The sequence below is a fragment of the Clinocottus analis genome, unplaced genomic scaffold (genome assembly GCF_023055335.1).
Source record: "Clinocottus analis isolate CAN_PGR_092001 unplaced genomic scaffold, fCliAna1.0.p SCAF_2, whole genome shotgun sequence".
In the NCBI taxonomy this organism is placed as follows: Eukaryota; Metazoa; Chordata; class Actinopteri; order Perciformes; family Cottidae; genus Clinocottus; species Clinocottus analis.
This window is the reverse complement of record NW_027175931.1, coordinates 20,989,775-21,006,098: the sequence shown is the minus strand read 5'-3', so window position 1 is coordinate 21,006,098 and position 16,324 is coordinate 20,989,775. Positions and strand designations below refer to the sequence as shown.

Below are 16,324 nucleotides of genomic sequence, written 5' to 3'. Positions count from 1 at the left end.
AACAACAACGTGTCGCTCACAGGCTCCACACGTCTTATCTGATGGAGTGACGTACTTAATATGCACATATCAGGTTGAGGGTTCTCCTCTTTGGTGTGGAAAAGGATGTTACGCTTCTCTCGCTAAAACTATTGTTGTGAATACTTGGCTGTAATAAACCATCATCTAGGAATTGACACATTACTTTCCTTGTTGAATGGCCATATCATCTATGAGAAGTGAGAAATTAGCTATCAGGGGTGTATACAGTATATACATATGCATGCAGTATATATATGTATGTGTTCACATAACTTTCAATCTGTCAAGCGCACTAGATCTGTGTGTGTCCTCTCGTTGGCTGTGGTTATAAGCGATGCCCCAGGGCTGCAGACTGCCAGCCACATGGCACTCCTATCACTGAGATACATGCTGTACGGTACATGGAGACAAATGCAAGATTTATGTGCCAAATATCCAAACGCAGGATTCAGCTGCTGCATCAGTCTAATGCCTCAGCAGGCTGCAAAGCTGAGCCGAGCACGTATCCAACTTCCTGAGCACAATACAACAACCATGTGTGAAGAATTAACAGCCGCTTTGAATCCTGTCCAACAAAGCAAATGCAGTTGGTCGTGTCTCTATTTGTGTGAAAATGAGCCCTCCAGCTCCTGATGAAGACAGAGCTGTTTTGTAATTCATGTGACTTCCCCAAACGAGGAGCTGATGTGGTCAATTCCCAGCACCTAGTGGTAGACCTGGGTTACTGCACACATTATGTTCACTCTTCACAGAGACTCTTTGACAGAACCATTGTAGCAGGCATTAACCTCTCCATCTTCAGTTGGGCTTTCAAATGTATCCCAGCATAGCTTTAAAGCTGAATTTTAGAAAATATCCACACTGTAGAACATGTCACATACATTGGTTTTCTACCCTGAGAGTCTTTAAAGCAATATCTCGCTGAAAATATCTGATTCTAGAAGACTAACGCATACTTTAACATTATGCAGCAAATCTAATGGCTGTTTGAAGAGACTTCACTTGAAACTTTAATAACAATACAGACAGATGATCAATATGTAGAGAGCCTTTCATGAGCCACAATGCTAGAACACTGCCTGGGTTCATGGATGGATAGATAGATATAGGATGGTAGATATGTACGTATATAGATACACATAGTGCTCTGTGAACAGCTTTAGACTAACATTCAACTGGAAAATGCTCCCATATCGTCCCATCTCACTCAGCTTTCATAAGCTTCCCATTTCACAGGGCAAACATTGCTCATCAGCGCCACTGCGCGGCGTCACCAGGCCCGCGGTCCTGAATGGATCAAATGAACATGTGTAATGGCAGCAGGAATGCACGTGTGCAAACCCGGCGGCACGGTTTGTGATACCGTCTCGGTGGTAGAATCACATACTCTCCATTGCGATGCTTTGGATACAAATTGTTAAGAATTATAGCTCAAAGGACATAAGCATACAATGTATTATTCCCTTATAGCTTCAATACAAGTTGAGAAATCCATCTCTGAAAGTCGTCGTCCCCTCACACATAAAAGACAATGCTTGGACCACTATAATAAGATATATAGGAGTTAAAAGCCACTCGGTGGGGTTTTGGTTCATTGGGCTTAGTTAACTTCACTCCTCAAAAGATCTTACAGTGACACATTTTAATCCAGAAAACGTATGATCATGCACTTGAATATGGATCTATATTTCGGGATGAATATGTTCGTTTTATCGACCCGCTAATTAGAGAGAGAGAAAAAAAAAGCTCAGCCAACGCGAAGACAAATGAATTAACAGCACTTTCAAACATGCAAGCAAATGAAAGTATTTCTCTCCACGAACGCGTCTCCTGTTGCGCCACTTGCGATCTCTCCGGTGCTCTCCGACATGAGCCGGTGAGAGGAGCTGAGCTCTTGAACGCACCGCTCCACTCCTCCAGCGGACCGAGCGACCCGGGGGTCCGCGGCGCGCGGCGGGCTACTGACCTGCCAGCCTCCGCTCGCGGACATTCCTCCAGAGGAGATCCCAGGCTTTGGACGTGGAGCTCCGCAGCTGCTCGCTGAATGAACGCCGGAGCTTCAGTCTCGCGGAGTTTCTTCTAGATGTCATCGCAAATCCTCCACTTACAAGACATTACAAGAAAATCCTCTTCGTACCCGCAAACACACCAGCTGCGTTCAGGTCTCCGAGAGAAAGGCACCTTTCCTTTCCAACCCCGGGGATAAACTTTGTTTCTACTGCAGGAGCAGAGCAGACTTTGGTGCCGGGTCTCCAGGCGCAGTTGTCAACATTTTAGTGACAGAGATTACATTTTTTTTCCCCTCTCACTTAGAAACGGAAACCAATGAAACGAGTAAAAGTAGCAAAGTGATTTTAAAGCGGCAAGACAGACTTTCACACTTCACCCCCAGATGTGTGTGTGTGCGTCTGTGTGTGTGCGTGTGTTTGTGTGCGCGCGTGTGTGTGTGTGTGTGTGAAGGGGATCGCGCACAGCGAGCGCTACACGACCGTGACACCTTCACATGCTGCAGGAAATAAGGGGATCGCCAGCTGCAGCACATATATGATCCACCCTATGGTAAGTGGTCTATGACTGGAAGGGAGGGATGGAGAGCTTGTTGGACCGATGTGATCACACAGCTGGCCAAAGAAATCATCAGTTTCTAATTGCTATTTTTGCATGATATGTAAATATTGAGTATATTGATGAGATAAGTAGGCTGTTGCATTTTTACACTTTGTGGAATATTAAATGTCACCCTTGATGACTCATCAAAAATCAACTTTTTAGTGAGGTTACACCTTGGCATAGTTTAAGTTCAACAAAAATATCACCACAAGGAGGCCTCTATAAATGTTGTGTGAAGGTGATGTTAATACTGATGGTTCCTGTCTGATGGTTGAGCTCAAAGAACACGAACACTACAAATGTCCATAAATGTTTCCTTGAAACTTCATTAAGCATTTCCAGAATATTTTTCCAACTAAAAATAGTTTGTTGTGCATAAACTGTCCACCTGATAATAGCAACAACAAACAATACATGCAATGTAGATGACAATAAAATACTACACAATAATGCTGTGATGTAAGAAACAATAGGTACAATGCCCAATGTTAATGTCCTTCCCAATCTTCTTCCAACAATTCAAAAGTAGGACTCGAAAGAAGAAAATTGGAAATCTACGCGGAGCACCTGAAGGCATCACACGCTGCAAACGCTCAACACCCCACCACATACACACATGTAGCTCTCAAATGACACACTACACAACTTAGCAATCACTTTCTTAAAGTCCGGTCACAAGCTTCATTATTGTGCCCAAAACAATAAGATGTCAAAGGAAAAATGACATTGCAACATTATAGAAATGTTCCCTCATGGGGAATACTCCCAATATTACCGCAGCAATCATAGAACTTGAACATGTAATACTTTTAAACTATTGTGAAAGTCTTTCTTGGGTACCTGTACTTTTGTATGGATGCTTCTAAAAGAATTGATTGACTGAGACTTATTTATTCACTATTATTAGGATTTTGACCGAAATCTCCCATCAGCAGGATATCGTCTATTATTGTAAAGCTTAGCGAGAGTTCAGTGAGTTCTCCCCAGGTAGGTTGGAGAAGGTCAACCCTTTAACAGAAACATGTGTTCAGTTTCAGCACCATTTACTTTTGTTGTCACAATATCTTGCGCCGCAGACACGGAACAAACACTACAACTTCAGCTCATGTCAGAAGAATAGCCGTGATAAGTTATATATACTGCTGCAAGATTAGACACCAGCTTCAGTCATAATGTTACCATAATTACTTTAGGAATTTCTTCCTATTTTTGCGTGCCCAAGAAGGCAGCGCATGACCTCAGAGCGGTGATATCATATCGGCTGTATTCATTTCTTGTTCGCCAGCTTGGATTATTGCTACAACGGGTTTAAAACCATTACACACACGGAGGGACTGGCTGAAGATTGACAGTTTCTTAAATGAACAAGTCTCCGCTGACCTCACTTTGGCCTCTCTGTGTGAAGCTGAGCTAACATTACTTCATTTCAATGAGGAGATAAACCCCCATTTGCCACCGAGTGGGACAAGAGATTTACAGATTATTACAAGGTCACAAAATGGGACAGCTGAGCGCCGAAAGAGTGGCGAATATTAATGATTCCATTTCTTCTGAAACTGAAATGATGTGCAGCCAGAAGGAATAACAGTGTCTCAGTGAGGGACTCTGATTTGACTGGATCAGACATGAAAACATGAACATCTACATATTCAGTTAAGAGACTGCTCAATGCTGAAGAGAGAATAACAGAAACATCAAAGATTGTGCCTGCCTACGAAGCGAAACATCAAAAGTTTCTGCTCATTTGCGGCGCGGTTACTCCATAATTCTCAGACTGTGACAGCGTTTCATCTGCATTAGGATCTAACTGAGTTTGTCAGCGTTACTTTAAGGTTTAACAAGTCACAGGAGTGAAACACGCATGCTCCTTTGGTTCAGTGTGGGTCAGAGGGACGAACCTGTTCACCGGTGATCATCAGCACGTCGCTATTTTCAGCCCCAGCTTGTTGAGAATCCAAGACCAAAAAAAAAAAAAGAAGCACACTTGTCAGAAGAACCTGTTTCATTTGATCCTGAGACGGTTTAGGAGGGGTCAGAGTTCGGCCGAGTCAAGCGTCCTGTTTTACGCTGGTCACGTGACCGGGGAAGCTTTAGAGAAAAAGGCTGAACACAGTAACTAACAAACTTATTTTATGCAGAACTAGTAATAAAACAAAAGTTGCAAGCAATAACTTACAATTATAAATGAAACCATGAAAACAATCTTTCAAACATCATCTGTCCATCATTTTACAAATCCCTTGGTTGACATGGGTTGCAAACAGGATAATAAATGAGTGTAATAAGTTGAAACCAAGGTATCAATCTCCTGACAAGGCAGGAATGGACAGACATATCGTCCCCGTCAGCCCCTGCGAGTAAAAGTGATGGAGGAAGCGCAGAGACAAGGCTCTGACCTCTCTTCACATGAATCACCAGAGAGGTATACACAACCCACCGCTGCGCCTCTCGTCTCTTAGCGCAATAACACAAAAAACTAACTTGTACGATAAAGATGAGCGTTAGCGCCGCGAGGATCATTGTGGCGAGATGATGACTTAGCCTCTGGAGCGGCCCTCGGCACTGGAAGTAATAGCAGATGCAACACCGGGAGAGGAAACATCAATCAGCTTGGGAATGTTTTCCCTTCGCTGACTCACCCACTTTGTTTGTTTTGGCCGGGCAGCTGAGAGAAAGCACCCGTTTACCCTGAAACACTGGCACATCTTCTGGGGCCAGTTTTTGGTCCACTGCCCCTCGCCACCTCTCCTCCCCCCCCCACATACAGAGGAACACACACATATTTATTTGTACTCAACTTATCTAAAATTCCAGCACTTGCGTGTGTCTGTGCCGTGTCCGGGCCCGGTGACTGATGTGGAATGCTGCCCCATAGCTGCAGTGGGAAAATCCCAGATGTGAGGAAACTGGTTTCTCCTTCCATGATTGGGCCATGTTGTTGGCCAGGAGGTCTTAGACCAGCACCCCCCCGCCCCCCTCCCCGCCCTCCCTCAGAATAGTCTGGGAGATGGCTCTTCCCAGCCTAATGGAAACAAGGCCCGGGAAGTGAGGAGTGGGGAGATCTCCCCTCCATCTCCACCCCGGCCCCCGAGGGCTCGTCCCAGGCATGTGCTATAAATTTCCTCACAATATATTCCCAAGTCTAGTTCATTTTTCCAGAGGAGCCACACATTTGGTGTATAACTGGGTTTAGATTATGGGTTTGGGGAAGGAGGAGCTGACTTTGGTCCCAATCCATTAAAGTGGCCACTAATCCTGTTTTCTTACAGGACCGCGTGTTGGAACGTTCCTTCCTTTAGTGCAGGTTGTCCTTGACGGAATCATTGACTCCCAAACGGATGATCAATTACATGAAACCTGTTTCCAAAATAGAGGTTAAACAGTAAAAAAAAAACGGTAGATTTTCACATGCATAACATTCATCAAAATGTTCCCACGTCGGTAGTTTGTTCCGTGACCTGATGTCTAGAAGTGAGAGCTCGCAGGGGTCAAAGTTTGCATAAAGAGGCATGAGGAATGTAAAGCTGGCATGACAAGCGTACGTGGCTATTGTTTCATTGAATGACAAAGCATGTAATGCTGTCAGGTCTGGATCTGTTAAGGCTGTGTTGCCCACAAAAATGCATGGGAAAACATTTACACCACTGTCCAGCACCTGGTTTCTATTAGAGCAATGAGGATCTAATCACAGAGGTACATTTTTCTCTCAATCACTCTCTCTGCCTCCATTTCACTCTTTCTTTTCTCACAGGGGTGGCAGACGGAAAACAAGCTCATGTTTTATTGATTTTAAGTCGTTTTCAAGCTGGTTTTAAGTCTCTTTTTTCCACCAGGGACTAATTTCTATCGCCTTTCAGTTGATGTGAAATTCACACTCGGGGAATTTTGCTCCAAGGCACAGCAATCACTGATAAATACAGCTGACAGAATAACTCTTCATAAATTACAGCTTACTGTAGCATGACATTGGCCTTTCAAACAGGAAGTCAATGTTTATATTTCAAGATGACCGTCGTCCCTCGAGAGAAACTGGAGTTAAGAGTCTGACAAGGACTAAAGAAGAAAATGACAGCTGCTTAGAATTAAAACTGTGGTAGGGCTTGTAGTTTCCCCTCCAATGACAAATGTCTGATGTATAGTCAGTTTTACAGTTTTAGCCCAAAGGTCTTAATCTGATACACACAATTCTCCAAATAATAACAAAGTGGAACATTTCCATTTTATAGAATCTAAACTGTTGTCAACATCTGTGTATTAAGTCAAAGTGTTCTCAAATCACCGGTTTACGTTCTTATAATGTTATTTTTTTAGGAAGTTTTATGCCTCTACCTGGTTGGTAACCTCAGAAAAGTGAATACAATGTGAGAGTGCTTTAAACTTGTGCTTTAAACCTGCATTACTTCTAATGACCAACAGGGGGCAGCTCCTCTGGTTGAAAAAACAAGTCAGATTGTATGGAAGTCTATGAGAAAATCCACCTCAGCAAACTTAGTAAACATGACTTTATAGTCTCAATCTCTAGTTTCAAGTCTTCTTCAATACAGCAGGATGTTCATTTGGTAAATTATGGTCCCATTTAGAGTAAAATAGACAATAAAGTAGTGCACGCATTCAGGCTTGGCTGCCTTGTAATTGAGAAGACATTACCACGACGCTGTCTGGTCAATGAGTCGTCCGTATTTTCATTTTACAACTTCAACCCTTTCACAGTGTGTTTTCAGTTCATTAAAGTAAATTGTGTTAATATCGCCTAAAAATGTCTTGTTCAAAAAATGGTTGTAAGTACAACCAAAAAGAACCCTTCACTTCACTTCTGGTTGCAAAAAAAACAAGATTGAGATGGCCAAAAACAAAGTTGGCGATGGCCAAAATGCAGAATTCATAGCTTCAAAACGACAGTCTACATACAAACAAATGACACCAAGGCGACTGTCCACTTCTTAGAAACAGCCTCTGCTCCACTCTAATCAAAAACCAACTCTCTCTAAAAACATCAGCAAATGAATAATCAGTACAAAGAATACGTCTGCTGGACTCATCAGCCATGATAAGCTGGTAGTACAGTGCAGGTATTGTTTTCAAACTAAGATAACAACAGGTCCTGCTGGGCGCTTAACTTTTAACACTGCCGAGCAGAGAATACAGGAAGTCTGCTCTGCCTCTGCCTGCTATTGCTCTTTGATTACTGAGCCAAATTGTTTAATCAGGTCTGAAACTACAAGAAAGCTGGAGTGCTACACTGCCCCAGGACAGAGCCTCTTTTAACGGCACGCTGCCTTTTTTGTTATCTGGGTGCAGGTGGAAGTGGACAGCTCTGTAAATCTCCGGTGGCATGGTTACTCCCGGCCTTGCTTCAGTGCAGAAGGACACAGTGTTTGGTGTGAGCCGGGCCATGCGCTCGGCCAACCCGAGCATGCGGAGGCGAGGGCTGCAGGCCCAGTGGAAGCGCAGACTTTTTGCCTCCCTGCAACATCTGGAATCTCTGTGGTTTATGTGGGAAATTTGGGAGGCCAATGTGGTTTCTGTATCGAAACCGACCCTACAGAAATGTTCTTGGCATGGATACTGTGTGTGTGTGTGTGAGTGTGTGTGTGTGTGTGTGTGTGTGTGTGTGGAGAGGGGTGGGGGCGTGCGCATGTGTGCATGCGTGCATGTGTGTGTGTGTGTGTGCATGCAGCAGCACTGAGGAGCAGCCGATTCAATAAAGCGTTGAATAAGAAAGCAGTTATTGTTTGGATTTGTTTACTGCAGAGTTGAGAGCGTTCATAGGAAAGGTGCGCACACAAATACACACAAATGTAGATATTAGGACTCCAGAAAGTTGACTGTTTTGTCATTAAATCCCAGGGCATGATCTTGAGGTGGTGTGGACTGTCCTGCCTCATTACTTCCTAAATCTGGTTTCTGCCTTTCTTCTTTGTTGGCAGCTCAGTGCTGGACCAACCTGCTAGCTTTTGTGTTGAGGTCATTCTGTGCACACGCACGCACACACACACACACACATGCACGCACTAACACACACACAGACACACACACACACACACACACACACACACACACACACACACGCACACACACACACACGTAGTGCCTGTCCTCCTGTGACTGGCCTGCATCCTGACACGGCTGCCCACGTCTCTTTCCACTTAGTTTACAAAACCCAGGCCTAAATTCCTCACGACAAACACACACACACACACACACACTCACACACACACACACACACACACACACACACACACACACACACACACACACACACACACACAGAAAAACACTCTCACTGTGGTCGTTTTGAGGAAGTTGTTCCCTAAAAGGATTTATTGCTTCTTTTCTAATTGGCAGTGTGGTAATAATTGTGAGTCAGAACAATAAATCTGTTTCCTTTCACCGCGGAACAATTAAACTGCCGGATAATACAGTTTCTCTTCAGACAGGTCGACGAACACAACGACAGAATCAAACTAGATGACTTATGCTTGGCCCAAACATGATGGTGATAGTTAAGCACGATGATCTCATACAGTAAAAGGGCCTCGAAGACGTTATTAAATGATATAATGGGCTATTGTACGTGTGATAGCTACAATAATTGCAATAAAAACGTTGAAAGATTTCAGCGTGGGCTAACCAAATAGTTTCTCTAATGTTTTCACAACCTTGACAAATTACTGTATATACAAAGAAAAGTCTAGAAATACTACCAGCCCCCCCCCCCCCCCCTCACCTCCCATCTACTCTCTCCCTGTCAAACAGCCGAGTTGGCCTCTGCACTCAGGAAACCACAAGTCATTTTCCATCTCTCCATGTGTGGAATTTTTCATGCACTCGTCATGCCAGCACCCTTTATAGTCTGAGCTGGATCTACAAATGACGACTTGCTTATATATTTAGCGCATGATGTCACTGATCTGGCACCTGTTACCAAACGGACAGACGGGGAGCACAACTCACGGCGCAATCTGAGGGAAACTGTTTTTTTCGTGCAGCTATTTGCAGGCTTTAAATCAAGGCCTTTCACAATGTCCAGGTCTTTCTCGAAGTAATCAAATAGCCATTTTCAAACATTATGGTGGAAAGAAATGTGTGATGCTAACTTTTCTGATCAATACTGAAGCCATTTATAATATACACATATTCCTAGGGGGCGACAGAAAGAGAGCCATTCATTGACACGTCTCCTTTCCAACCAAGTTTAAAAACTTCTTTGTCTCACATCATGGCTGTTCTCGTGTTCCCTTCACTAAGAAGACGAGGAAGAAGAATCACATCTGTGCTCACAGACACAGAAACAGAAACCGTCAATCCAATTGATGAGTGTGAGGCTGTATAAGACCATGAGTATGTGGACACAACTTTAAATTCACATCTGAATGTTACAGCGGTAAAGAACACTTTAGATAACAGAGTTTCCACTTACGTGGCATCAAATCAAAAGAAATGTTTAACACAAATTAAAAACACATCTTTTCCGACTCTATCTTGACTGTAGAAAGTAGCACTTTAGTGACACTTAAAGGGGACTTACTTATAGCACCTTATTGTTTGGCCTTCTTGAATAAATTGGAATTTCTTGATTTTTGTTGTTCTGAGTTTGTACTCATGGTTGAATGCACTTATTGTAAGCCGCTTTGGATAAAAGCATCAGCTGAATGAAATATAATGTAATGTAATGGAAATGTTTTCCCCCAGTTTGGTGTGAAAGAACATGGACCGCACAGAATATTAGTGATCCTAAGTTTAGATGAATGGCGTATGGTACAATTCATCGAAAAGGATATATTTGTTAAAAAAAAAAAACATGATTTCCCCTGTTGGCTTAAGCGTGCACATTTTCTGTCGCAACAAAGAAAAGTCATAATAAAAACAGTGCTGAGGTCAGAATCCAGTAGAGACCAGTGACTATCAACATGGTTCATAATCCTGTTACAACTCAAAACATCCAAAGTCTTAAATATGATTTTGGTTTGTTTTGTGATGTGCGTTAGTATGGTCTGAAACAGGCCTCCAAAGATAGAGAAAGAGAGACACTGCAGCTGCCTGAGGTCACAGTCAGCCTCCATCAGCTGGCAGTGACCCGGGGTGAGACTGCAGGCCTGGACTCTGGGAACAGCTGAGTCAAAAGCATCAGACACCCCTGCTGTAACGCATTAGTCGCTATTAACATTATACAATACACACGTTTGTTTCATCTCTTGCAGGACTGGTGATTTATATGGCAGTGTATACTCACTGAGGTCCCACGGAGGAGTCATGGCACAACTACAAGGCTGGTAGATTAAGGGGAAAAAAATATGTGATGATGTCTCACATAAATAAATAACATGGTCAAATTCTCATCAAATCTCATAATTTACAGCGAAGGATTTTTTTTTGTACATGTTTTGAGTTGCTGGATGGAGCAAAACTAAACACGGCAATCCACTGTGGATAAACATACACTATAATGACCCACAGCAACACCAGACACACTTACTGAGACGTTAAAGACAATTAAAGGAAAAGTACTTCTTACAATTCATTTGACCTCTTATATGCAAAGTGCACGATGCGCCAAAACCCCACCGCTATTCCTATTATCAATAGAAATTCTGGCAAAACAAAACCAAATTAAATATATCAATCTCACCAATAACATCTGTATTTTACTAGAAATATTTTTTTGCCAAGGGGATATTCAATTTACACATTTCTCTGGTTTTACATCACACATGTTCAAGTTTATTTCATCCTCCTCTTTCCCAGCCTGGAGCACTTGCCAAAGACACTTCTCTCACTGGGAAAACACTTTGCAGCTTGATTAGACAATCAATAAAAGCAGCAAGGCTGCATTTGGGAATCCATCATTTGACACAGCCACCGAAGGAATCACGGCAAGATTAAAACACTGAACACATCCCCGTTCCCTCTTTTCACTGGGAATCGTTCACACCAATGTGTGAGAGAGACAGGGCTTAACGTTACTTCCCTTACAAATAGAAAGAAGTCTCCAAGGGATTCACAGAGTTTCCTCTTTGTTTTTCTTATAATCAGTAGCAGGAGATTTCCACATTGAAAGTAGATTAGCATATTTATTCAGAGAGAGGATCTGTGTAAATGCACACAGTCTGTCTGTTTGAAAGCTCAGAGTGGGCAACTTCGTCCTGACAGTTCTGGGCCAGGGCGTGCTGTTTAAGCCTCATTTTCCCTCAGACTGGTGTTTGGGAAGGTGATGTTTATCATAACAAAGCACGTGACCATTTATTTATGCAAGTTAAAAGTCACAGAGTTCTGTGTAACTGCTTCTCCTTGGACCCTGTCCATCTTTCTGTTTGTCTAACCTCTCGGCTGTAATCTTTATTTTCCTGTTAAACACAAATATATTTACAAAATATATAAATTAGCTGTGAACGAAATCATAACCGTAGCCATTACAAAATATCTTCCGACTAAAAATGTGCCAGACAGATGAATGCAGCCTGATGTGCACTGTAGCTGTGGCCGAATGTGGAGCTCTCCGTGTCACTGCGGATTCATGAATTCTTTGATTAAAGACAGCAGGATGACCATAGCTGCCTCCTCTCGCCAGAGGAAGACATTCATTTCCACACTGCAATTAAAGAGACGGGAGGGAATATATTTCCATACAAATTACGCTATGCGAGAGGGAATAAGGCACTTTTGGCCCATCATCTACTCCAGACTTGAAAAATGCTCGATACACACGCTGAGTAATGCCTTCAAAAAATAAACATTTGAGAGGGAGGATTAAGCTTTTCTTCCTCCCTCCATAGACCAAATCTTCTCTGAGTATATCCATATGCGGTTTCAGGATGGAGCTCTGGGTTTTGTTTTTTTTGCCTAAGGATAAACAAAACAACAAGTCAAGTGAGCTAAAAGGCCTTGTGTCTTGTTTCCATAAATTCCTCACATAGTATTAAAAAAATGAAAACAACTAAGAAGAGTTTTAAAATCCCCCAAAACTATTTTTAAAGACTCTTTTCCTTTTATCATTCCTAAATGGTGGTGTGGTTACTATGACACAAACTGGCCATTGTGCAGCATAATTCAAGGCTGTTATAACAGAGCTGAGTGAAATGCAAAGTTCATTAAAAAAAAACCTAATGTGTCCTGCAGAGTCCTCAAATTTTGTCTGTCAAGTCTGACCGACCACTTTTGCTTTTGATCAACAAAATATAAGTGTTATACAATATAGGAAATGTTTAATAAGGGTTACATGTTTGCATGTATGTATACATGTTTTAAGATGCTAAAAAGATCCCTTGTCTTAAAGGTACATTTACCCTTCACTAAGCCCATCCCCCAATGCTACTCCGTCAAGTTGTCAGAGCTACCATGGAGCCCACACGGTCCCTTACTGCACGTCTTGCATCAACTGTATGCATTTGAAGGACATATCCAAGCTGCCAAACTGATTCAACAGTTAAAGAGATAAAGATAGAAACTGTAGCCCACAGTGTAAAACCACCTCATCACCTGGCCATCGAGAAAGAAAACAATGAAATTAAGGAACGACCTTGTCAGATAGGTCTTTATTCACTGTTGCAATTATTAAAAAGTAAAAGCATCATGTTTATACATGTACTTTCAGGAGAATAGAAGGGCTAATGCTAGTTAATGATAGACTAACATACTCTCCACAGATCTTTATTGCCAAAAGGTCAATTGGGAGCTTGTAAGATACAAGGTTCCTTTTAAATATATATATATATATATATTCAAGATTTTAAATGGATACTCATGGCAGAGGTTGTTCTTTATTAGCTTGCTATTAACCAGAAATACGGATTGCTTTATTTACGGGCAGCTGTCGTTGGAAATGGTGTGCACTTGCAAACACACTGAATGTGCAGACCATGTGCATATGAGAGCAGTAAAAAGACGCTGCACATTCATAGCGCAGAATACAAACGATTTTCTCACTACGGCTTTGCTATTTTGGATCTGGACCCAAAGAATGTGCTTTCCTCTCCTGGACAATGTCATTTTAATAATGCGGACAGCATTGTTATGGACGATACTGAGAACCATCTGGCCACCTCGTATCCGTGTCATAAAAGAGTTCTCCTCAGCCCAGCTGTAAAATACAAACAGGGAATATCGCACCTAATGTGTCTGGCTTTCTGCCAGCTTTGTCCTTTTTACAACATTCATCACTCATTCAGTTATTTTATTATTAGATTGCAGTTAAAGCCATATGTTGATTTCATTAACTTCATGATTAAATATATAAAGTTGACAGTGACACCATCTCTCGTCTGGTTTATTTCAGCCAAGACAGCCGGCTGAAAGAGAAAGCATGTGCTTCAATACGCAGCTAGCTATAAAAATCATAGGTTGGGAAAATAGAATGATGAATGTATTTGAGGAGAATCTCATAGCCGTGTTGACAAACTTGTTGATGTTATTCATGGTGGTCTCACAATGGTTTCCAAGAATTACAGTTAGGAACGACCAGTGATCGGTCACAGCGCATATCTCATACACACCAGCAGACCACACAACTGCTGCATAAAAGTGACATGGAATTTTTCCAGACTATAATGTCCACTTGCGCTTAACCATCTTGCACAACAGAGGTCATGTGAGAGTGCAACCTGAGCCCAAAATGGCATCTATCCAAATCCTGCAGCTGCCCCCCAAGGGCCACATCACACAGGCCAAATATTTCCCCTCAGCAAAACATAAAACAATGATCTGGCACGCAGCCTAATTTTAACTGCATCCCGCCGGAGTGACCAATATATAGAGGGCCTTTAAAACAAGAGACATTCTCGAGACACCGGCTGGGAGGAAGGGAGCTGACACCTGTGGCTGTCAGTCTTATTAACATTGTCTGAAGCCTGAGCAATGCCACCGTGCCCACAGCCGGGAGACAGAGCAGGATCCACTTGCAGGGAGACTTTCATGACGTGCCCGACCACAGCGTAGCATGCAGCGTGTCAATCGCAGTACAGTGTTGACTGCCGACCCATACTGAACAGATTCCATTAAAAGATCAAGCTTAAAAACTGATTCAGACATGAAGTTGAGTTAAGAACAGAACCAATTCTGTCCTCAGCATGTGTAAAAGGAAATTTCACATTGCAACAGAGTCTAAATTCTACATTTCGGCAACAAGGTTCCTTTTCTTGCTGGAATGGGAACCAAAGTATACTCGAGGATCAGTGCCAAGACTGGACTTTCCTTTACAATTCCAGTGAATGTATTTACAATTAAATTAAAGGGAATACAGTATAAGCATGCAGGCAGTGTGTCTCTGCCATACAGATGAATATTTATTTAGATTTCTAATATCCATACGGTCACTACTGTCATCACATTTACGGATGATCGTTTCTACTTGCAAAACCTGGGTCACTGGGTGCTATCCCAGCATGCACTGAGCACATAGGCATGGTTGTCAGTGCGTCTCAGGCTCATGACGAACAGAGACAAGATATTTAACGCTCAGGGATCATAACTGACTAATCTTAAGATTAGTGGTATCTTCTGAGCGAGCAATGCAAGCACAATGCATCAAAAAACTGCTGGAAAAACATGAATATAGTCTTACCTGCCCCTGCTGCGTTGGTCGTCTTATTAAACATCTACAAGACAAAGAAAATAAAAAGCTATTAGAAACTGTAGCGCAGTAAGATCATTTTGAGAGTACACATCACGAGGAGGTGGATAGCTGAAACCATGGAAGAGGGATTAGAGCAACAGCAATGAAATTCTGATTTTGGCTTTGGCTATTTGAATGTGGCTCAACTGTGAAAAATCATGTTACATTATTTGGCTGTGGAAACCATTAGAGACGCACACCCAGTTCCCTGAATTCAGGAATCGAGGATGTCACCCTGCATTCTTCTGAAGTGCAATCACTGCCGTGATGAAAGTCAATGAAGAGAATCCGCAGCAGCGATGGTGGCATGATTTAGCACTCGTTAACTCAGAGGCACCAGCTTAAGTCCGAAATGAAAAGGAAACACCATGAGATTCAAACTTTGAAGATTGTTGCACTTTTTGTGTTTGGGAAAGTGGTATTAGGAAATGGATGATATATACGACCTGTTCCTGCTAAAATAAACAAAGCGTCACTCTTTCGAAGTCCAAATATGGTCTCTTCCGTTCACTGGTTGCAAAAAAACAAGATGCCGATGGCCAAAATGCCCAAAAAAAACTTAAGGCTATAAAAAAGTCCACAAACCAATGGGTGATGTCCTGGAAACAATCTATGCTTAAAACACTGAGTGACAGAGGTCCTTGATTTTAATGGTTAATTTGGCAGGAGTTGAAATGACGGCCAGAGGCCAGAGCACTGAAAGAGTCTTTCCAATCTGGACCGGTCAGGACTGCTTGCCCTCCTGTTGCCAAGCTCTCCCCTCCATTTCCCCTCAGTGCCCCACTGGTCTGATTTACGCTCTTGTTTGCTTTCACTGTTCCACTGTCTACCCTGGCAGAGACAAAACGCTGCAAAAGCTCCCAACCTGCAGGTCTGCCATATACTGTTGACTCTCCATCACGACGGTCCCTTGGCAATCAGCCCACCTGGTGCCGATTCAAACGTCCATCAATGCATCTGCAAAGGTTTCATAGGTGGACTCAACATAATAAGTTAGTCGTGGACTGCATGTTTCATGAGGGCCGTGGACCCCTACTGTTGTCATGGCTGGAGAAACGCTTGCAGTGTTAAGAAGCACTTGGCTAG

At 42.6% G+C, this 16,324-nt stretch overlaps 1 protein-coding gene across 3 annotated transcripts in view; it reads right to left on the bottom strand.

Annotated features, from left to right (window-relative positions):
* The window catches only part of stard13b (StAR related lipid transfer domain containing 13b), a 56,687-nt gene that overhangs the window by 27,062 nt on the left and 13,301 nt on the right, over positions 1–16,324 (bottom strand). For 2 of the 3 annotated variants that reach the window (XM_068584916.1, XM_068584917.1), the window contains exon 5: positions 15,188–15,221. In XM_068584916.1, the coding sequence (XP_068441017.1) occupies positions 15,188–15,221 (34 nt within the window). Of the gene's footprint in view, positions 1–1,987; positions 2,393–15,187; positions 15,222–16,324 lie in introns of those variants that run through there. The other variant, XM_068584919.1, reaches the window with a different exon arrangement.